The sequence below is a fragment of the Anarrhichthys ocellatus genome, unplaced genomic scaffold (assembly GCF_004355925.1).
Source record: "Anarrhichthys ocellatus isolate YVR2014 unplaced genomic scaffold, GSC_Weel_1.0 scaffold6, whole genome shotgun sequence".
In the NCBI taxonomy this organism is placed as follows: Eukaryota; Metazoa; Chordata; class Actinopteri; order Perciformes; family Anarhichadidae; genus Anarrhichthys; species Anarrhichthys ocellatus.
The window spans coordinates 4,342,093-4,365,806 of record NW_022280036.1 but is presented as its reverse complement, the minus strand read 5'-3'; the positions used below and the strand labels follow the sequence as shown (position 1 = coordinate 4,365,806).

Genomic DNA, 23,714 nt, shown 5'->3' with positions numbered 1-23,714 from the left:
CAAACAGTCTCTCCAAAGATGTGTTGGACTCTACTTCTAATAATCTAAACATTATAAACTTCACCAAGTGCAAATGCAAATAACTCTTGTGGTCTACTCATATGAATTTGCGGATTTGTGGGCTATGTGTGATACTTGATGCAGGGAACTTTCAGATCTTTACTCATGTTTCTGGCCACAGTTATGATTAGGAGCTACAACAAGATTGATTTGACTGTACCAAGGTCCCCATTGTCCACCAGATGTCAGTACAGCATTGTTAAACAGAACTGTAAAATGATGCTGTTGATAATGTGCTTTCATTGTCATATTTAAACAGTAGTAATAGTACTGTATTTTGCAGTAATATATGGATATTTAATATTTCCAATAATGTGAAAAAATCACTTCATAGTTATTATGATTAGTGGTAGTGGAAGCTGTAATAGTATTCAACGGGTGAAGATGGGGAGCAGACGTTTTCCTGGTTGTTGTCATAATACATACATCCTATACCTTGGATGGCAGATTGAGGAGATCTAAGTAAAGGTAATATGTCTTTGGCTAGTACACATTATAGGTCAACACTGTGTAGTTTCATAAAGAATACAGGCCTTTGCAGAAACTGCATTTGGTCTTTGTTGCCCTCTAGTGGCACACAGTCTCTCCATACATAGAGTAAACCAGGATTTCTTATTTGCAATCCCGGGGTTTGAAAGTGAAGCATTTCTAGAGTAGGTGACACTCAATCTGCATTGGCTGTGCTGAAGGAATCTGGTTGGAAGTGTTTAGAGAAGCAGCGTGCTGGTTATGTGGCCTGTTGCGTTGTTCATGGTGCTTTTGTCAAAGAATGCAGTTGTCCTGCAGAATGAAATCAACAGGTTCCACATGAAGACTGAGTATGTGTTAAGAAGATTGCTGGACTCTGTTGGCAATGGGCAGCTCAAAGACGGAGTTGTGATTCAGTGCACATACAGTGGCTGTAACATAAATACCCTGGCTTAATCATGTCTCCTCCTCCTATATTTTGGGGCTTTTTGAAATGTTGCACTGAGCAGAGACGAGCAGTTACACTGTGTTTCATCACTCTTTAATGGGCATTGGGTCCCAAGATGAAAGAAAAAATATTTTTCATTTGGGTCCTGGGAAGAAAAAAAGTAAAATCACTCTGAATTTACAAAAAAACAACTTAAATCTTGTGTGTCTTTGTGGTGTTGGTGCTTTTGAGATGATGCAAGACAATTCTCCATTCAGTGTCAATGAAGCTCAAGGATTTGATGGCATTAATGAAGGATACCTATTTGTGGTTGTGAAATATAATTATTCATGTTCAGAGATACACACTAAACTCACTTAGATCACAGGGAAGTGGAATTGTGGCTCTGTTGGATATGTGTGAATTGTCATGAATGACTCAGCGTGCTTGACAATATGAGGAATCATTCATCCCACTGCTGATGGTGCGGGGGCCGGGCAGATGAAGCAGATTACTGCTCAGCTCAGTGTCATGAATACAGGCCTGCTACATTGATCAGGTGCATACAAATTGTGTTTCGCTGGTTTGACATTGTCCCCCATCAGACAAAAAGCCCACAAATCTTTCAAAACAGTGTCGCCTTTTCCCAAATGTCGCCACAGACGCCCATTTCTTAACACTGCAAATGCAGGTGCTTTCACCATTGTGTCACCTCATTCGGCGATAGATAGTGACTTCAAAGACATTTTAATATTCTATTATCAATTAAAATACAGCTCTTGAGTAAGCCTATTTAGTTACTTTCCACCGCTGCTATGAATTCACATTCAGAAATGTAGTTTTAATGTTTACATTGCAACAATATCCTAAAAACAATGTATCGACTGATACAAATATATTACCTCTCAATCATCAATGATGGCCCCTTAGAAATGTGTGTCAGTGTTTGTATCTACAGGGGCCCTGCCCTCTGTCTGTATTTTCTCATTTCTTCTTATTTTGCTGTTCGGGACTCTTCTGGATGTCAGCACAAAGCATTTGGACCCCACGTGCAGGTGTAACCCCGACCCAAAAAGCTGGCTGTGCAGCCTGTTCTCATTCCCAGGTCAAACACTGCTGCTTTGTCACACCCCTCGGTGTCCCGACACTCACAGACCTCATAGGCCTGCACGACACAGACAGACAGAGACAGCAGACAGGACACAGCAGGACGACCTCCTCGCAGGTTTGTGAGGAGGTGTGGATGTGTTTATTTGAGCCGGAGAGGAGGGGCGAATTTTTAATGCTGACAGCAACTGACTATGTGACTACATATTATACCTTTAATACGTACCAGCATTTATTTTTTCTGAAAAAGGAGATAATCAAAAACGCTATATACTGTGTCTAAAGCTGACCTGCATTACAACCCATTCTGAACATACAAAACTCTTCAAAGTTTTCCAGTTCTGTATAACTTTCCTAAAAAGAGATGAACTGGTCGTGTAAGCTGATATAATCAAGTTCAGTTGCTTCCTTTCTGTTTATTTCCAGCTATGGCTTGTCTTAATTAAACTTTGCATTAGTGCAGTGGTAGATTGATTGAACATTAATATGCTAAATATTCTGATGAAAGTGAATGTGCACTTGAACACACACACTTTCTGTACATATGCATGCGGCCTTGTGCCTAAGTGGACTCACTTGTGCCTAAGTAAGACACACACACACACACACACACACACACACACACACACACACACACACACACACACACACACACATACAGTACATTCAAATATCTCATTAATGGGTAGACAGCTCTGATGAGGACTCATCTGCATATTATTATCATCACATTACTGCGCTTTTCCAATCAGTTACTGAATTAGCATTTGGAACCCCGCAATCATTCAGTGACCTTTCCAAAAAACTGCATTATAACGTGCCAGTAATGAACATATGCTACAAATGAAGTCTGTGCTTGTTCTGATTGTTTCTGGATTATCAGAAATAATACTTCAAGAATAAGAATTCAATTTGCAAAAGTTTGGGTTTGTAAGTCCCGGGGCTACAGTAGCTCAGGGTTGATCTGACATCCTTCTGATTCTGATATTTGACTTATTCACCGTTTGCTCCATTGAGTATTTTGTTGAATTCATTTAGACTTAATGGTTAGGAGTGCCTGCAAATTCAGAGTTTAACTGTAAATATACTCAGCTCACTGACTTTGTCACCTGTGGGCAGAGCAAATTAAGTCTCACAGTGAGAAATAACATTTCCGCAGAGACCCTAACAAAGGTGGGAAAAAAGAACCAAGTATCACTTAAACATCCAGCAGAGGAGTCTATTTTGTCAACATGACCTGTTTTCCTCCATTGGAGGGCACACTTGAATAAGCAGTGGGAGTGAAGTGAGGCAGAGCCGTTTCATGTACACTGTGATCCTTTTACAGTAGAGACACATTCCCCAGATTTGTTGCTCACCCCCACCTGGCACTGCTCCCAGAAATGTCCTGGCATTGCCTTTAGTGTTAAGAACATTATGAAAAAATGCTCTTCATTTGAATTATTATGTTTCAAATGACTGTTCTCTCACAAATGTTTCATTAATAACTTTGACAGCCTTTCTCTTGCCACTGTGAATGCCTGTTTGTCTTTCTTGTTTTTCCAGCCAGATGGAAAAAAACTGCAGATTTACTTAAAAGGCGATTATGTAAAGTTTGCTGAATTTATTGTCATTTATGGGGTAATGGTTATTGGTCAAATGTAGTATGACGGTACAAGTTGAAAAGAGTCTTAAAATCAACTCAGTAATATCAGTTACACAGCAGTATTCATCTAAAGTTTGCTAACGGTAGCTAACATTAGCAACCATAAGCTATTGGTCAGACCAGACCAAGCCAGGCTGTAGTGTTAAATCGAGCGATCGAGTGTTTTATTACTCATGAATTCAACATTTCATTTGTGAGATGAATGTGTTCTTTTGTGTTGCAAACTCATATAGTCTTGCTTTAATTATCAAGCATTGTCTGGGAGAAGCCACATATTGATTTAATTTATTAATTATTCTATTAATTTATAATTTTGGCACCTTGAGTTGCCTTTTCTCTCTCTCTCTCTCTCTCTCTCTCTCTCTCTCTCTCTCTCTCTCTCTCTCTCTCTCACACACACACAAAACACAGTTGCTCACCAATCTTAAAATGTGGATTTGTTTGTTTGCCCATGTTTCAACCATTTCCAGGTGTGGAAGAGTCACGCCCAAGGCGTTGGATACTGCTGCTGATAAATTGCTAATGACATGATTTGACCTCGCTTTTCTCAGTCTGTCAGCTTACAGGGTTTTACAATAAAAATGACTTCTGCAATGACTCCTACATCAGAGACAATTAATTACAACAGAAACCTGAATATCAGGGTGACTTTTTTGTCTATGCTGCCATCCCATCTCTCTCTCTCTCTTTCTTTCAGTACACATTCTTTCTATCCATCTCTTTCACTGTCTTCATCTCTCCCTGCCTTTCTCTCACTCACAACCGTCTCCCTGCCCGCTCTCACACATTCATCTTCCTCGCTCTCTCTTTCTCCTGCCAGGATTTTCTCTGTATTCCCTTTGATCTTCCTCCTCCTACCCTCTCCTCGCCCTGTTAAGGCTCTTCACTAACTTTAATTGAGCAACTTAGAGATCAGTGCATGCCATCGTGAACAGTCACTCTCAGGTGAAACCTCAGTTCATCTTAGTCTGTGTATGTGTGTGTGTGTATAAAGAATGTGTTTTACAAGTAGAGGTATTTGCAAGTTTGTGTTTATACTTCCCAAATTTGTATACACATACAGTATATGCACGCCTGTGTTAGTGTGTGAAAAAGTCAGGGATCGAGAGAGGAATTTAAATAAATATATTTTAAATAGTGGTGGTTGCTAATTGTGTTGCTGTGCATGCTCCAGTCTTGCACCCGCTGTACTTTCTGGCTGTTTAGCGGCTCTTTGATCAGCAGATAGTGAGATGGTAGGGAGGCTGATTATGCTGGCTCCCCTGCCTGATGCATGGGTGGCTTCACTACACATTCAGCACACAGTGGGAGGCTGGATGGTTTGTGTGTGTGTGTGTGTGTGTGTGTGTGTGTCCTTATGTGTGTGTAAAAGAGTGAAAGCGAGACAGAAAAAGAGAGAAAGAGGTTAATAGACACGAATAGGCAAAGAAAGAAATTGTGTTGTAATAGTAGGTGTACTTCTAAACATTACCTACAGCCACTGCTGCCTCACAGCCAAGTTATGATCTCCTCGTCAAAGATGTTTTTCCTCATCTGTCAATGAGAATTTGTGCAGCTAAAAATGTCACATTGATGAAAAAAGCATGTGCACTTATCATCATTCGATTGAGTTCAGTCAAAACACAGCTTTACATTACGTTGCATTACACTGCATTGCCAAGTGTGTTGCAAAAATGTATCGAGAGGAATTACAAGAGAGACTGAACTTGAATAATGATTTGAGATGGACTGCATCAGCCGTCTTTCACATCAGATTGTTGTTTTTTTACTGCTAGCAGGATTGTTATGTCATTTTGTTATTATTAATCATCCCTACAACTTGACCATCAGTAAATAACACTGTTAGATATATAATTTTAGAAACAATATACAAAGTCCACATATTCAGCCCACTTATTCAAATCAATAATAATGTGTTCACAGTTATCTGACTAAACTAGGTAATCCTGTTTTCTGATATACCCCATCAAAACAAATCTACAAGCTCTGACATGTTGCTTGTCCACCAGTCAATAACACACAGCATGCCTATCTCGGCATGGCATTAATTAAAAGATAAGAAAGACTTTCATATATGGACAAATGTGTTCACATAGATTTCCCATTCAATCCATCTATAGCCTGTTGTAGAGTGCTCGCCTCTCATATTAGCAGCCATGAATCAACTCTCTTTATCGACACATGGAGTAATGCAAGTGTAGCTGGGTAATCAGGATGCAGAGTGCAGGCTGCGATCTGTTCCTCTACCCATAAATAAAGATATTATATTGGTTACACTGGGGCTAGATGGAGCTGGATAGAGATTAGACCATACTAGGTTACCACAAACTTAAACTTAAAATGTTCTGGAAAACAACTCCACCTCTTGATCTTTAGCATAAACAGGATGATGTAATGTTTCACAGATTTTCAGAACTTGGGAGTTGCCATTGTGACCGAAACTCTCTTTAAAGATAGAGCAGTCAAGGAGCAGTGCAGAGCTGTGCAGCTGTCCTTCAGTGTATGGCACAAAGCCTGCAAAATATCCATAACTGTATTCCTCAGTGAATAAAAGAGGGGTAAAGAGACTGCCAGTGTAAACTGTCATGCTGGATCTGAAATGAAATACAGGCTTCCACGTACATTTCAAAGATACCCCACACGGCAAGGGATACTCAACATGTGATTACACTACTCCTGGTATCTTCAGTGAGCTGAATTTACTAACCCGTGTTTGATCCAGTGTCTAATTAATTCCTTAAGTTCTTGTGTTTATAGCAGGAGAGGGGAGAGAGGGTATACGGTATGAGGGGCGGGGGGGATCTGTCTTTGAAGTGGTGTTCTGCAAATCTCTAGAGGAGAACCAGCCCGAGGCTGGACTGTGGGGAGAAAAGCAACAACCGCTTTTCCACTACGGGCCAAAACTGGGGCCAGCCATCGCCATGTTTTCTACACTGAATTACCATTACCTGTTTATTTTAAACAATATTCCATCCGAAATACAAAGTATTAAGGCGGCAATAGGTCAACAGAGAAAAGTTTGCTGAGAGGAAAATAACAACAACGCCTTTACGAGCATTGTTTGGCCCTGCACTGGAATATGGGCTCTTAGCAACACTGAAAAACGAGATTCTGCAATCCTCTGCAGTATACCCCTCCCTGTGCCTAACTAGCTAATGAACTATCAGCTATCTATCTTCATTCCACCCAGGGCCCACTTGTCCTTCCCTGCAGACAGAAGCCAGTCCTTGCCAGGTTTTACTGAGGGGAATCCAAACCTCCTGGCTCTAAAGTAAAGTGTTGCATTCTTCTCAAAGTCATTTTGAGGTGAAAAACAGGATTCATTGATGTTATTTCTGTTGTCACAGACATCACCGTCAATATTTGTGTACATGAAACCCGCTCCCAAGCAGGAAACCATACAGCTGTAATCATCTTTGATGTCAGCAAAATACTGAACCTGGTTTCTTCAGTCATTACCAGTTGCAGACATTTTGTGGAGTAAATGCCTGCAACTGAAAATGAGGGGAAAGTATAGACCAAATTCATATTATTGTGGTGATTTTATTTTATTGCTAACGTCACCATACAGGTTAATACAATTATAGGTCGCAGCAGGTGTAACTAATGACGACCCCATCTGGCCTCAACGACTACCGACCGGTTGCCCTCACATCTCATGTGATGAAGGTGCTGGAGAGGCTGGTCTTGGCCCACCCGCGACCACAGGTGAAATCCTCACTGGACCCTCTGCAATTTGCATACCATGTGGGAGTGGATGACGCCATCATCTACCTGCTGCAACGAGCTCAGTCGCACCTGGATGGAACCGGTGGCTCTGTGAGAATCACTTTCTTTGATTTCTCCAGAGCATTCAACACCATCCAACCAGTGCTGCTGAGTGAGAAGCTGCGGGTGGTGGGGGGTAGACACGTCCATCATCTCCTGGATCACTGACTACCTCACAGGCAGACTGGGCTGTGTGCTGTCTGATACGGTGGTCAGTGATACTGGATGAATAAAGTATATATCTATCTATCTAATAAAAATAATAATGTCTCAGTTCTAATATGTCAGAACATGTAAGCCATGTCAGTGAGGCAAGAATCAAACAAAAGATCTGCATTGTATTAAAAGCTCCCAGCTATTTTAATTGATCCTATACAGAGATCTTCATTAGGCATTGCCAAATCACCATCACAAAGCACCACTGATGGATAGGCCATTTCAACGGAATTGCATTGCTATAGGCAACAGCTGAGGACCATGTTTACTTCCTGTCAGCTGATGCGGATAAAAAAAAAAAAACTAACTCTATTACAATCAAATTCATGTAGAATACTACAGAATACTACAATGTGAGTTTCATGACGTAATGACCCTTCCTTCTTTCACATATTCCTTGCAGTGCGACAGGAAATAAATTGGGACACATTTGGAATGTTTACTTTCGCACCTGTGAAATGGTCTATAGGCACAAAAACATTCATCACCCAGGAGACAAAGACCAAAATCGGGTACTACACTCCATCTACCTGATGATTCAAAATGTGAGAGGCCAAATGGATTTTACATGTTGATGTTTAGCATATGACATTTTGCATGTATAGGCTGTTAGTAGGCCTATATGCCTACAGCTAAGGCTGAGAGAAATTTGATCTTTAGATTTAGATGTAACTTGTCATGAAATTCTGACCTGCTGATTTTGGTGCTAAATTAAATTTCAGGGCTCACCACTAGCTACTTATTGGGATTCATCCTCGAGAGACCATATCACCTCGTGAAAAGACAAATTTCAAGGCCATTCATCCAATAGTTGTTAAATTAATTAACTCTGTTCAATAAAGTGCTGAACAAACAGACTAAAGGACATCCTGAATGACCGGCAGACATTGCCATCCTAAAGCCAACAAGGATAAAAACGGGTTCAGAAATCTTTCAAGTTTTGGTTAATGGTAATTTTAGGTGAAAAGAAAATATCATAAACTACTTGCAATAGTAACAAGAATAATTATATTGATAATAATAATAAAATACCGTGATATTTCCTAAGGCAGTTATTGTACCGGGTTCAGCACACATCACACTTTGCTTTGATGCAGCGAAAAGCCACCATTACACGGTGCAAGCCATAGGAAATAATGGCTTTCAGAGTTGTGCCTGAATGTGTAAGTGAACTATAACACTGTGACAGTCAGACAACATGCACAATACCAGAATACTGAAACCAATGCAGCTAAAAGGAATTTGGTCATTGTGAACTCAAAACTAAAACATTTTGAAAACAAAAAATAAAGTTCAGCCTATTGCACACCTGTTGCTATGTACATTTCATCAACCTACAATGAAGCATACAGTGAAAGAACACGCAAGTATATTGTCACCATGATTCTGCTTTTAGGAAGCAGAAAACATGCTTTTCAAAGCTTCATGTGTTTCAAAGCAACAGACACCAGTACAATGACGGATGTGGCATATCATTACTACTAAAATGTGGGTCCAGTTCAACAACAGTATATATTACTGAGGCAAGTGAAGGAAATATAGACTGAATTAAATCTTTTCCGACATGAAATGTGCCTGAAACAGCAGAGAATACTGTAACATGGTGTTGAGGGCTTTCTAGTTGTAGGAAGATAGTTTTGTACGGATCATACCATGTTAACTCAAGTACCTTTTTAAAATGAAACCTTTAAAATCAATAATTGACCGAGTTCAAGTGGTATTTTATCATGTATATTACTCAACATATTACAACTGTATTGTTTTTTTTTCACTTTCTCTCACATCAGTGTAACATTTGACCGTCTATTTACTGACACCCCTCCCCTCTACGGCAGTGGTTTGCGCCTCACTCCAGCTGATCGGCCCAGGATTCCCCGGTGCCTCTGCCCGTCGTTGGCTTTGCCGGCTCCAGTGATTCAACGCCGATTTAAACTGTTATAATTCTACGGAGTCAGTGGCCGCTCGTGTCGGCAAACCGTTCCTCGTCCAGTGAAACGTTTGAAGGATAATCTGGCCGGGGCATTGACTCTGTACTTGTCACAGCCCAGGGGGATCTGAACACAAATACGAGGCCCTCACTCCAAACCCCGGATTCACCTGCTAACGCGGAGAGCCTCACACGAAAGACCGACATGGGGGACACCGGGAGCGAGGGCAGCAAGCCACCGAGTAACGTTAACGTTGTACCCCCGCGCTGCCCCTGTGGTTTCTGGGGGTAAGACGAAATAACTCTCAAATGTCTTGCGCTTTCTTTCTCTTGACAACAGCTAGCAGAGTCGCTAGCCATTAGCGTTAGCAGCTCAAACAGGGATGAGCTGCTTTTCTTGTTATCCCCCCTCCCCATTGTTTTGTAGCATTAGCTGCTAGCTAACACCAACTGGCCTCGGTAACCTTCTATAGGTAGAGAGCAGGGTACGGGTGAGGGGATAAGCCCTCCAGGTAGTGTGACAGCGGTAAGAAACTAGCTCGTTTTAAAGTTAATAAACGAAGCAGTTACTTAGATATATCACACTGGGCATTTGTTAAACCTTAATATGGACCTGGGTGGAAACTAGCCATTTCATCAGTTCAAATTAGCTGTAAAGCAGGATATGTGCCAATATACTGACTCTTAGTTGCACACATTGACACAGTACGTTTGTTTTAGTTTTCCTAAGGCACGTTAATCATCATGAGAACATTTTATCGTGTCTAGTGTATTGGGACACATGTTAACAAAGTCACATGAGCACAAGATATCCTGAGGTTTTGTGACAATTATTGACGTTCAATGCACATGATTGTGTACGTTTGAGGCCAGTGTTTCTGTTACCAATCAAAGCCATGTTAGTCTGCCAGAATGTGAGGCTAATTGATACATATGCCGGGTCAATTTGCAGTGGTAAACACTATTTATAGTGTAAAAAGTATTACATATAGGATTTATACACACTAGCACTTTAAATTGAGTTATTATTTGGATTAATGGGCTAACCTAAATGTTATCACGAGCTAAATTTGGTACAGAGATCCCACTGTAGATATGGCTTGCTGAACTATGTTTGTAACATTACACATTGGGGGTCCAATGAGAGAATTAAGATAATAAATGTTATTGTCTATAACTGTTATATGCTGTACTGCTGTCTTGGCTCTCATGTAAAGGAGATTATTAATCTCAATGAGGCATTTCCTGGTTAAATACATTCTACATCAAATTAAATAAAAAAAGGAAATTATATTTGTGTTTACCAGGTCAATGAACAAAAGAAATGTTGATAGAATTGTCAAAATGTATTCATGAGCTACAGGAGCTGCCCTAGTGCACTACCTAATTCTCTATTTACACCAGGGCACGGATCTCAATACCAGAGACCGTGTTGATGATGAGCCACCTGATCAGACTTCACCAGGACTCAACATATTTGTGTCTGCACCAAAATCATGGCATCTCTGCGTCTTGTCAAAACGTTCCACGTTTGCTTACAAGCTTTTATACTCTCTGCATTAAACGTCCTTCACATTTACAACAGACTGTTATGACAGGTCACTGTGATATGTACCGTGATTATTTAATGTTCTGTCACTACTGTTCTCACTGTAATATCAGTCCGTCCTGTCACTATTGCAGAGTTCATTCTATATGCAGTAGTTTCCACTGTTTTGATTAAATTGTTAGTTGATGATGTGACTGACATTGGAGATGATGTTCAGACATTATGTGAGAGATGATTTTTTAAAATGTATGTCATTTTTAAACTGAATTAATTGGAAGTGCTGTCAGTTACAGTGTTGCCCGAGTATGAGTTATAAGTTATAAGATGCACCTCCCCCGTTGTCTACTTCTGTGGTAAAAGATAATTAGAGGTGAACTCGGCAGTAGTAAAGTTTATTTGCTCTTTAGCAGCAAAACACGAGTCGATTAAATCAATCTCTAGAACATGTATCATCAACAATTCTTTATACCGATTCATCATTTAAGTTGAAACAACATTTCCTAAAGTTTTCTGGTATCTTTGTGTTTTGGACTGTTGGCATAACACAATTTTATATTTTAATAGAATAATAGGCATGTTTCTAATTTGTCGGACATTTTTATAGACCAGACAATTAATTAATCGGTTAATCAAATACATTATCCGAAGACTAACTGATAATGAAAATGATTGTTGGTTGCTACATAAGAGGATATGAAGGCCAAGCTGAGCCTGCGCTTTTAACACTAAATATAATAGTCCTGTCGTCTCTGTCAACAGTATTTCTAAGTTTATGATCACCTGGGCAAAGTATGAAGACACCAGATCATCCAGTGCAAGTTGTAATGTTTGACTTAACTAAAGGATAAACCTTATCCAAACAGTGTGCTCGGCTCATGGTTAATATCTCCATACAGTTTAACTTCCATTTATCTGGAACATGTTCAAGCCCCGTTCAAGGCGATAATCTACCAGTAATTAATGAGGACCTGAACACGTAAAACATATGTGGTGATATCATCTGACCATTAGTCAGACAGGGAAGTCTCATTACACAATTGACAAGAGCACAATGGATTGTGGGATATTGAGGGTGCACTGAGAAAAGTATGCACTGATGCTGAATTTCTCAGCGGTATTAGGAGAGGCCTTTGATATTAAGCAGTTAAAAAGCAGGCCTTTTAACACTTACATGCGTTGTAGTGAAAAGTGTGTCGGGTCCTTGGATCTTCCATCGGACAGGAGGACTGTTGCATTGTGTCATTTAGCGGGGAGTGGTTGAAATCACCTGTGAGTTGTTCTGTATGCTCCAGACCTAAAGTATGACCACATTTAAAACACAAGTTCCTTCAGGTTGTTTTATGGCATCATCTCTTTTTTTTAACTTTTTGACTTCCTCATGTCTCTTTCTGCCTCGATACTTGTTTGAAGAAGCACATTCAGGGGTACCATGTATGGTTGTGATTGATGCTCTGTGGCTCATAAACCGTAAATACATCCTTATGTTATTTCTCCCCGAGAGCAGAAGGCTTGATGGTCTCAAAGGGAACTTTGACACAGCAGGCAATGGAAGAAGGAAAAAGAAAATGTTACTCACTCCTTTTGTTTACCTTTCTTTACATGGGTATCAGAGGAGTTCTCTGCATCTCCTAATGATGATCTTGTTGCAGAGTTCTTTAGTAAAATTGAAATTAAGATTATAGCATGCCTGATTTGGTGGAGGAAGATTTGTATTCGCAGATAGGATGAACCTGAAATAGATCCGGGATTAGTAATCACAAATGTGTCAGATTTAAGCCTATTTATTTACAGTCTGCTTGGGCAAGTTTCATGTTATCAGTTGTTAGATTCGTTTTGGTTGCAGGTGTGGATTGCTTGTGTTGTTCTCTTGTTAGTTGTGAGCATGTGTCTGTGTAGCTCAACTAGGACTTGTCTCACATGATAGGTTGAACTTAGTCCCGTAGCTCTGTCATGTCCCAATACTCTTTTTTTGTAAAAAGAAAAAAAAAACTTGTCTAAAGACACAGCTTCTGTCTGTTGCTGCTAGGTTACTCTAATACACACAGGGATACATGAGAAAAATTCATTTCTAAAGTCCATACTACTACAGTACCAACCTATTGTAATGATCTTATATTAGCACTAAAGATTTATAACACTGACAACATCTGTTCCTAAGGCGATAGAGAATTGCTGGATTTGTCAAACAATTGCATTAGGAATTAGTTTATTAATCAGCCTTATATTGCTATTAATAACAAAAATGATTTATATTTAAGTGTTGAATACATGCGTTTTTTACATTGAAGTTGCCATTTTCAATCCTTGACAGACGTGTTGAACAAGCTCGTGCTGCCCTTCCAGTTTTTATTGAAGGCAGCAAAGCAAAACTTGTGGATATGTTCCAGGTTACGATGTAGAACCGCAGTGTATAATCTCTCCTCCCCCTGTAACATAAAACACAGCTGAGCCTCTCTCTGTCGCTATCTTATTCCCCGTAGATAAACCTGACATTGTCTAATTAATTCATGTACACAAGCAACACAATGTAACAACAATTAACAAACTTCTATCCATATTTATGAAGTTATTCTGTACTTTACTGCTGTTGTCACTAGTGTTTAAGTCAACTTAGTTCCTTCAAAACGTTTATCACCCATCCAAGCCTTTGCTCCCTCGTGTCACTCAAACTGCATCACCAAGGCAACCGAGCCCGTCTTCCTGTCTGTCCCAATCAGATATTGTCATTAGTAACAGCAGTGGGCCAACGGTGTTGTCTGTTCAAACTCCACTCAGCATAACAAGCATGCAGCATGTTCTTTTTCTCACCCTTTCTCACCCCTTTTAGTTCCCTAATTAATCTGTGAGTTGATTGCCTCTGATTTATAATGGTGACAACAGGATATGACTTGTTGTTCACCCAGTACCGGCTTCCTCCCTGCCCGTGTCTCATGATTAAGGTCTCTCCTCTATTCTTACCTCTTGCTTCCTCCTCTTCTGTTCTATACCCGAGAACACACACACACACACACACACACACCAACTGACTGACTGACTGACTGACTGACTGACAGCCCTCAGGTTGACTGCGGCTGACCCTACATTTAGAAATGAGGACAAAGGTGTGCAACGAAGCACCCAAAATAAATAGAATGTGACTGATAGCAGCGACCGTCACGCTCAATGCGCAGACGGTAAGGACGAGGGCTGGGGGAGGAAATGAGAGAGGAGCCCTCTCAGAGGGGAGCCAGATCCATCTGTTGTGATAGAGTTGTGCCACTGAAATCAGCAAGGCTTCGGTAATCAACGCCGTAACAACAGCTATTTAATGTCTGTATCCACCATTTGGAAGGGAAAGGTATGTTTAGAAGCGTTTGTAGCTGGTAAAAAGGGGCAAGTTAATGAGGTTTGTAATGTTCTCCATTCATGCCTCTTGCTCACCTTCATCAGACCAGCTGAGTGCTTGTCATGCCAGTTGCGTACATTGCCAACACAGATGAGAGGCCCTATCATTTTCATTTGAAATCAACTGTTTGCTTGCAACATTGGACCAATTTGTTCCACCGTACTGATCTTACCGTACTGCTGCTACTTTGTACAGAATCAATGTTTATGAGTCAGAGACAACTGACCGTTGATTCTAGACAATGTAACTATTTGATTATGTTATATATTCACTACTATCGATAAGGTCAATACAAACTCCTGACAGATATGTGTAAAAAGTTACAAAAATAATAAATGGGCTTGTGACTTTAAATACATAAAATTGTTTTAATTATTATAATTAGGTAACTTCATTCTGCTCATTTAGAAGCTAGAAGCAGGGAGATTACAAAAGAGTCTCCAAAGAGTCTGTGTTTGGAAATGTGGACTTTCTTCACCAACCACTAGTTTACAGTGACTTCAGGAGTCTTGGCGTAAAATCTGTAATTAGCCGTGTTACCTGTGTACAACTTGGACACCCGGATGATCGGAGTAAATCCCTAAAACAAGTGTATGATTTTTTTATTTGTACCCAGAATTTTTTTATATCTACATTTCCTGTACGGGGGTGCAAGATGTGCAGCAATAGATCTAAAGGAAAAGTCACACCTCAGTTCAGCCTCCTTGCTAGTCTGCTACTTTTGCGTTGACAGCCTCATACACAGCATCGCAGTTTTAGATTCAGTGAATAATTTAATGCTTCATCTTGAACGTTTCCCTTCCAGGATCCAAAATGAGAAGTCTTAGCGAGGGACTTTGGGGATTGTGGAAACATGTTGTTACTCTTGCTGCGTGGATACCCATCAGCAAAACACTTTTTTTTTTTCTTTTTTTTTTACATCCCACTCTGCAATTTTTGGATTCTTACACAAGCAATTTGATGAACACAGTTGTTTTCTCTCTCTGCTCCTTTCCTCAGATCGAGCAAAGCTATGAATCTCTGCTCAAAATGTTTCACAGGTAAGTTCTTGTTCTTCTGTGTGCTGGTTGGCACACCCTGTGTGCGCTATGTTCACCCATTCCTCCTTATTTCAATACTCAGTGCCAAAGATACGAGTAAACAACTATATCCATTTGAATATGATTTAAACAGAACTGTGTCAGTGTACCACAGTTTATAAATAGAATTGAATATCACCTGAGTTCTCCTTATGCCACTTTGTTTGGCCTACTGCCCGAGTTAACAACCACTGCATACCCCAAAGCTGACAGATGTATTCAAACATGTTTCTCATATGCACACAAATGTCTCACCATTTACCTTTTTTTTTTTTTTTTCTCCATAGACATTCAGAAGAAACAGCCAGACGATGATTGTGCCCCAAAGGCCTCCTCAAGCTCCAGCAGCAAGCAAGCAGACATCTTCTGTACTGAAACAAACGGCAGCATTGGTCAGTCACTGATGTCGATGCCTAACTCCTCAGAAGACCCTTTGCCAGGAGAGACGGGAGCGCCATCTCTACCTGCTCAGGACGGTAGGACACCAGCTAATCCTCTTTTTTTTAATTTCAGATGAGTCTACTATGTTCTTGCTGCCTTTTCCATGAATCTATAGAGCACTCCCACTCTGAAGTGTAGAACTCAAAGTCTATGTGTAGTGGTCGTATGCCTAATGTGCTGCAGATTTAGAAATGTGTTTTAATGCACAATCTCTCATTTTAGTGGTCAACACCAGAGTGTTGCAGCTCATAGTCCAGGGCATCTCTGCAGAAGACGGATACTAGTCTCCACCAGCAGCAGCTGCAGTGCCCCTGTCCTGGCTATATTTGTCCTCGTGGCACAGATAGAGAGAATGATAGCAAAGGGTATCCATTTAGAAGTGAAGGTTTTAAAAAGGACTCCTACAATTGCCAGTTCATCGGTCATTGCTATACAGTGACAAGGTTATTTGTAGAGGCCGATCCAGGACAGGGCAATAACATGGCCATCAAATAGATGTGCAGAACGTTGTGAAAACACGTCCCCACACTAACGCGGTCCTCTGCTTTTTAGTACAATACACGAGTACGTGATTATAGCTGATAAAAGAAGACAAGACCTTCATGGTAATAGAGTGCTGCAGGGACGACATATTTTTATTGGCCAACCCCCGGAAGTTGGCATCGCACTTGTTCCCTCGACAAAAAGCCGATGGGATGTTCTTTTCCACTGGTTTGTGGATTATTGCTGAAAATAAGTTAATGACACTTACGTGATTTGTTCAGCAAGATAATCTTCACAAATGAACATCTCTTTCATGATCTTTGAAGCGTAAATACAATCGGCAGAAGTAAAAAGCTAACATTGGAATGTAAATGTGCTACACCAGCACCACACAAGTACACACACACACACACACACCAGGGCTGTTAAAGCAGACTAGTCGGCTTGATGACAATTTGTCGCCTCATTTAGCCACTTGTAAGCGACACCTTTTTTTTTTTTGAAGTCACGCTAAAAGCTTCAGAAATCACGAGACGGGTATTTACCGATGTATTTTATATCACAGAACAAAAAGTTAAAGTCTCTTACGCTGGTGTTAACCACAGATCTATTCTCAGGCATCTAACCAGAAACCCATTGACTTCGGGACAAGGGAAGCAGAAGTGCAAACATTTTCACTTATTTCTGGGTTTCAGGACTCATTTCTGCAGCACTCTATTCACTCACTAGCTGACAAACCCGCACACTGTGGCCCCCTTCCTCCCAGATATCTATCACAGTCTTCTTCTGAAAGAAAACAAAAAAGCTCAAGGCATATTAAAGGATTTTTTAGAAATCTTGCTACCTCTTAGAAAACGGTACCACAGCATCCTCTGTTTTTAGATGATTTATTGTGGAATTATTTATCGCTCTGTTCTAAATCAATATCGCCTGAGGACATTTGATTTTGTTTTACACTTAAATGAGAGAAATTACAACAAAGTCTTACAAGAAACTAGTGTCCTTATGTCCTCTCTTTTCTTTCCTTTCTTTCTCATCTTCTCCCTTTTTCTCACTGTATCTCTTTCAGAAGTATCCAGCACAGACACAGTCTTCAGTTCACTCTCCACTCCCACAAAACGTTCCTTTGAATCAGGTATGCCTCCGCTCTGCCATTACAATGTCCATTGTTGTGTTTTGAACTGTGTGCTTGTCATGTCCGCTTAAGGTATTGGAATAGGGGATCTATTAGCATAAACGGCAATGGATTGATCCAAAATAGCCAGGTTAATTGTGCATCCAGTGGAAACAGCAGAGGGGAGGATGTTGGGGATGCAATGTATCTGCAAACGGGTGCAAATATAAAGCGCTTAATAGACTATATATATATATATATTTATATATACTGTGTGTGTGTGTGTGTGTGTGTGTGTGTGTGTGTGTGTGTGTGTGTATACATACATCTAAATATGGATGCACTTTTGTGCAACCTATAACACTCTTAAATCAGTTCAAATTCCTTTGCTTTTTATTTTTTAACAAATCGGTCAAACTTGAGCATTTTTTGACATTTCAGCCGCTGTAAATTGGCCACAGAGATTTGCCAGGATAACGAAAAAGGCTGGCACAACATGCACATGTACAGACACACATGCTGGAGCACATTTAGGGATCGATGGGGCCTGCTAGGGGGATCTGGCTGCTCAGCTTGGCCTAGTTCTCAGAGATTTATTGAGTGCTGATCAGCATTCGGCCGGGCCAGAGAAAAAGTCTGCAGGATTGATGAGAAAAAGCCGAGTTGAAATTCCAGCCGAACAGAGAAAGTGGCTACATGCTCTCCCGGTCTCAGGTGCTGGGTTGAATGCCGTCACATGCAGGAGAATCATTAGTCTCCAAAGCTCCTTTTTGTTTGACACAAAGAGGCGTTTTTGTTCCAGCGTTCCATCAACTGTTTGTATTAAATGAGATTTGTTTTGGAGCTTATTATTGGATATTTTCTCTTGAAATTCTAGTCAAAGCTGATGTTCTGGACACTCAGGAGATGAATGCTTTTTGGTATTATGTAGGGGGGTATTAAAAGGTGGAGAAGGTTTGGCTGTAGGTAGATTTGTAGATTTTATTCAAAACCATTTCTTGCAGATTGATTAACCTTCACATGCTTTGTATCCGGCAACTACAGAAAACAGAATACAATACAATAATGTATGTTGCCATTATTACCCTTTGTTGATCAGTAGAGTATAAACGGGGAGGATGGAGATGTCTAGTTGCATTGCATCGTCAACTTTTAGCCAAATGGAAAAAAGATATCCACTGTTGAGCAATCAAGGTTTCACTATTCATTTACATTTTGTTCCAAACTTCCAGATGTCCACTGCATTAACAGTATTTACAGAAACATCTGCTTTACATTCTGTTAATATTGTGACAAATACAAGAATGTTAAATATGAAAAATAATTCATGGAGCTCAGCGATTGCTATTAATAGCCTTTTTTTCTTCTTCTTCTTTTTTCTCCAGCCTCGGAGTCGGAAAGTGACGTTTCACCCGAGAAGAGAGCAAGAGTGGGTGACGTGCCAGAGGGTGAAGAGTCTTCATCGTCATCTTTGTCTGCATCATCATCATCATCATCATCATCATCATCCTCCTCCTCGTCCCGCAGTGGCTCTAAACAGCGGAGCCGCAAACGTTGCCATCGCTGCCAAACCAAACTGGAGCTGGTTCAGCAAGAGCTGGGTTCCTGTCGCTGTGGTACGATGATGCAACTTTACACACATAAACAATACGTTGGCTCGCATATTTGAACCCATGACCAGATGTACGCTAATACCTGTGCATGCACAGGCTCACTCACACACAAGAGCATCAGAAGACAGTATTAAGACCTTGTGTGTCTTGCATGTGCATGAGGGAGTAAATTACTTTTTCAGTGGTTGAATTGGTCATAGTTTTGAGAGTTTTACATAGAGTGCAGTGAAATGCATCACTCCCTGACCATGTGTTTTTGTGTTGACAAAAATGTCGATGATCAGAAGAGTGCCTCTGCTAGCCTTGGGGGACCATTACAGAAAGCCTGAATGCTTCACATTGCACATAAAACATAAGCCAATTACCACGAACACTAATGCAGTTTAAAGCAATACTTAGCTTGCTAATCAACTTGTTTGCATACAAATTAAAGTACTTAAAAAGTCACAGCTCTTCGCTGCTTAAAGACCATCTGCTTAAACCCACGCAACAATTTCTAAATTGGAAATTGACTTTCCTGTTTTTTTCCCCACCAGGCGCTGCTTAATGCTCGGGCCATCCATCCTTAATAGTCCAATGCTCACTATGAAAACATGCTTTTACAGACTGAAGGGGAAATGGTGGCAATTATGGTGATATCGGTCTATTGCTTTAATTGCAGATTACTTTGCTAATGCTTCTGCAAAATGTTTCACAGTGTAAGCCAAGAAGGTCTGATAATGAGTTGAAAGCACGGATGCTTTTCAGATAGTGAATGGGGGAAGAAAATAAAGCTCTGATGGAGTATCTGATCCAATGTCGTCACACTCGGTAGACTTTTGCTGTTCCGCAGTGGCTATAATATTCATCTGACTAGGTCTTAGTATGAAACGGAACTTAAAAAGCTAATTAGATCGTCAGGTTCTCATCTGAGATCCAACAGAAGCAGGACCCTTAATCCTGACTGGTGCTGTCCCTTGTCTTTCTCTTTGCAAAGCAATGGTCCGAAAATGAGAGAAACACCGTTTCCATAACCAGTAACCGTTGATAACGACTCCAGTATGTGAAGATAAGCGGTGGTGTTCTCAATTTACTGTAGTTTAAGTCAGAAATCATTCAGTTATATCAGACAATGGCTGCAATCAATTTGGCCTTCCCAGCATGCTGCACGTTGTGCAACAGCAGGAATGGTAAAAACAGTTATATATTATAATAGCATAATTTGCCTTTTAATTCATGTCTTAACTATAATAAGTGGTTATGTTTAAAGGATTTGTGCAGTGTGTGTGTGTGTGTGTGTTTCAGCAACTCTCATGAAATTGCTTTTTTTCCCATTTCCACCAGAGGTAGAATAAATATTTAAGACAGCTTGGATTATATGCAATAAAAACTTTGAAAAGCTAAATTTCCTCGCAGCTCATTGATGTTTTAAAACTCGATCCACTGTTCAGTTGCAAAAACACCTGCAGTGAGCTTGGTGGAAACTTTTGGGGGTTTCTGATAAGGGAATCGTCTCTCTGACTTAGAAAATAGTGTAGTAAAAAAAAGTCCTACATAGCTTGCTTATCAGTCGGTGCAGTTAAATTTGGTACAAAGGGTGTAGCGGAAATCCGTTGTTTTCTGGCACCTGAAAATGAATGCTTGAGGCATCGTTTGTACTTGTTTTGCATTTTAAAATAGAGAGATATGTAAATGCTTTTGTTCATAGTATTTGTTGTGCACGTGCCTTCCATTGGTCCTCTACTGTGTCATCAAGGCATTTTTCTTGCATTAAAGCAACTGGAAGTAGTTTTGATTCCCGCCGTTACCCCCAGTGTCGAGCAGCCCATCCCCCTTTGTTTTTGTTTTTTTTAAAGCCTCAAAATGTTACACAACTTCCTCCCTTCCACTCCATTCACATGCGCTGTAATCGCATAGATTTTAATTGCATAGCAACCAGCTGTCAAACTGTGTTTTTAATCACCACTCACTGAATGCCAGCAGTGTTATTATGTGTATTAATGAATGAATTCAAGACGACGAGAGCTAACGAGCTTCTCTGAGCTTAACGAGCCTCCTACAGTGGCAGCAGGGCCTTTTGTTGAGCGTGCTACAGTAGAGCCGGAGAGTCAATGAGACAGATGAGGGTGTTGAATGGAGTCAAAAGAGGAAGCTATTAACCAGAATGTCTTCTCTGGTAACCAGACCTTCTTACAAAGGCATGGTTGCAGCGCCGTAAATATTATCTGTCCATAGCCATTTAGAAAGCCTTGTATAATAGAGATGTGTTTGCCAGCCTGTACTGCTTTTTTTTTACCTTTTGTATAATTTGTAGGGGTTTAAAACATTTCCAAATAATTTGGCTGTATGCATGTTTAATGCAGTGTTTAAACATCGTACTATTCTGCGTTCTGTGTCCTGTTTCTTTATTCAGGTTGTTCTAAGTTGAAGTACATCCGCAGTGATATTTGTATATTTGCTGAAATTGGCAAACTCTAACCCCTCTCTCCCTCTTGTACACCCATACCCCCCTCACCCTCCCTCCAGGTTATGTCTTCTGTATGCTCCATCGGCTTCCCGAGCAGCACGAGTGTCTGTTTGACCACCTGGGCCGTGGTCGCCAGGAGGCGGTCCTGAAGATGGTCAAGCTCGACCGCAAGGTGGGCCGCTCGTGCCAGCGCATCGGAGAAGAGTGCTCCTGAGCGGCTGCTCCCTGAGAAGAATCTCAGTGTTCAGACGGTGTCTTAGCACCGACAGGGATTTGACTTTTTTTTAAATTTTGTTTTCTTCTCATTTTGTTTTTCAAGATTTTTGCAGGTTTTTTGGATACAAACCTCCACCCTTTCTTTTAAGTTATGCTTGCTCTTTTTAAACCCCGCTGTTACCCCGTATCCCCGTTGTTTTCTGCTTCTGTTGGCTTGATCACATCCCTGCTGCTAAGATGCCTTTTGGAAAAATCGCAACCCATGAATGACAGAACAATAAAGAGCAAAGGAATTATACAATTTCTTAACTTTTTTTTTTTATTTTTATTTTTTTTTTTTTGCAAGCTCCTGACTACACAAGTGTGAGCAAAGTAAGATGACGAGAAGAAAATGCAATGCTGTATACAAATGTTTGTCCCGGAAGCCAGCTTAAGACTATACTCTTTACCTCAAAAAAACGAAAAGAAAACAAAGATTGACAAGGAGGAGCAGGAGAAAAGGATGGATACCCTTTGTGTACACTTCTGCTGTGGCGCTGTTTATAGACTGTGCTCTTTACCTCAAAATCAGACAGAGCTGCTTTGTACTCTGCGCCAAGCATGGACTTTGTGAAGCAAACCAAGCAAGCCAGCCTCAGTTTAAGTCAGTGTCTTACCCCCCCTGGCCGTCCACTACCCCATTAGAAACATCTGTTAATCATCCACCTCAGGATATCAAAGCCCAACCTTCACCCACTTGCATCCTTCTCCTTTTCTCTACAAGGACACCTGTTTACTCCTTTGTTTGTTTTAAGATGATTCAGAAGGTGTTTCTGCTCTGTTACACTGGGCTGATATTGTAATTCCAGATTCAGAACTTGCAGTGTGAGCCGGATTCAGACACGTGGAAGTGAGCCGGTTGTCCTTCGATTGCACACTGATCCGTCATCAACGTTGGGATGTGATTGATCGAGACTTAATGTGTGGCAGATTTTCTCTGTCGTCCTCTTTTCGTCTCAGTCTTCATCTCCCTATTGCCGCACGAAGACATGTCGTTCTCCACACGTCTGTTTTTAACAACATGTGGATTACGTGTGCTGGATGTGTACCGACTTCAGGACGACAGCATTAACCGGACGGGACGTTTATGGAACTGTGCGCACGATTTAGGACTGATCCTGAAATGTGTGCTTTGTGTACGTCCACACGTCTCTACACTTTTACAAATACGCACTCTCTCTCTCTCTCTCTCACACCTTTGTTGTTTTATGTGCTCGGCTGTTGTTCACATTGAGCACAAGCAGGTCAGATCAGACATTGCTGTTGAGTTTGGACTGAAGCTGAGAAGGCAGAGCGCCACTCAGAGGTTCCTGTTCAAGATGGTGTGATGGTTGTTATAGTTCAGGTTTCGCATACTGTCTTAGGCCTTCATTTCAATTATCCACATTTAAAGGTAATTTGATACGGAACTATTCTTTGGTTGTCAGTACTTTCATTTCCCTCCTTCCTTTTAGGCCCCGTGTTTTCATTTCCAGCTTAGCACCATGTGAGCTCACAAGCATTCTCCTCCTGCCTTTCACTTTTCTCATCTCACCTTTCACCTTATTGGTTGCTCTACTTTTTCCGTATGTCACCCTCTCTGTCTCCCCCTCCCTCTTTCTTGCTGTGGAGGAGGGAGGGGGCGGCCAGGGGGTGAGCAGTGCGCTGAAAGTTAAAATCAGCAAATAATTACTTTCCAAACGTTTTCCTGCTGCACTATGGAAGGAATGAACAGAAGATGCATAATGAATG

The 23,714-nt window shown here is 40.8% G+C and overlaps 1 protein-coding gene across 1 annotated transcript; it reads left to right on the top strand.

The window, feature by feature from the left end:
* The first annotated feature begins 9,540 nt into the window (after positions 1-9,540).
* Positions 9,541-22,104, top strand: LOC116383066 (AN1-type zinc finger protein 3-like). The gene is made up of 6 exons (XM_031846609.1): positions 9,541-9,906; positions 15,552-15,592; positions 15,919-16,107; positions 17,625-17,690; positions 19,055-19,285; positions 21,788-22,104. Exons 1-6 carry the CDS (start codon positions 9,824-9,826, stop codon positions 21,940-21,942), a joined length of 765 nt encoding a protein of 254 aa, XP_031702469.1. The 5' UTR covers positions 9,541-9,823; the 3' UTR covers positions 21,943-22,104.
* Positions 22,105-23,714: the final 1,610 nt, after the last annotated feature.

Excerpts from the sequence above, each read along its gene's own strand:
- LOC116383066 (XM_031846609.1), top strand. The coding sequence starts at position 9,824 with ATGGGGGACACCGGGAGCGAGGGCAGCAAGCCACCGAGTAACGTTAAC. Across the intron at positions 16,108-17,624 it reads ATCTCTACCTGCTCAGGACG|AAGTATCCAGCACAGACACA; the intron begins GTAGGACACCAG and ends TATCTCTTTCAG. Across the intron at positions 17,691-19,054 it reads AAAACGTTCCTTTGAATCAG|CCTCGGAGTCGGAAAGTGAC; the intron begins GTATGCCTCCGC and ends TTTTTTCTCCAG.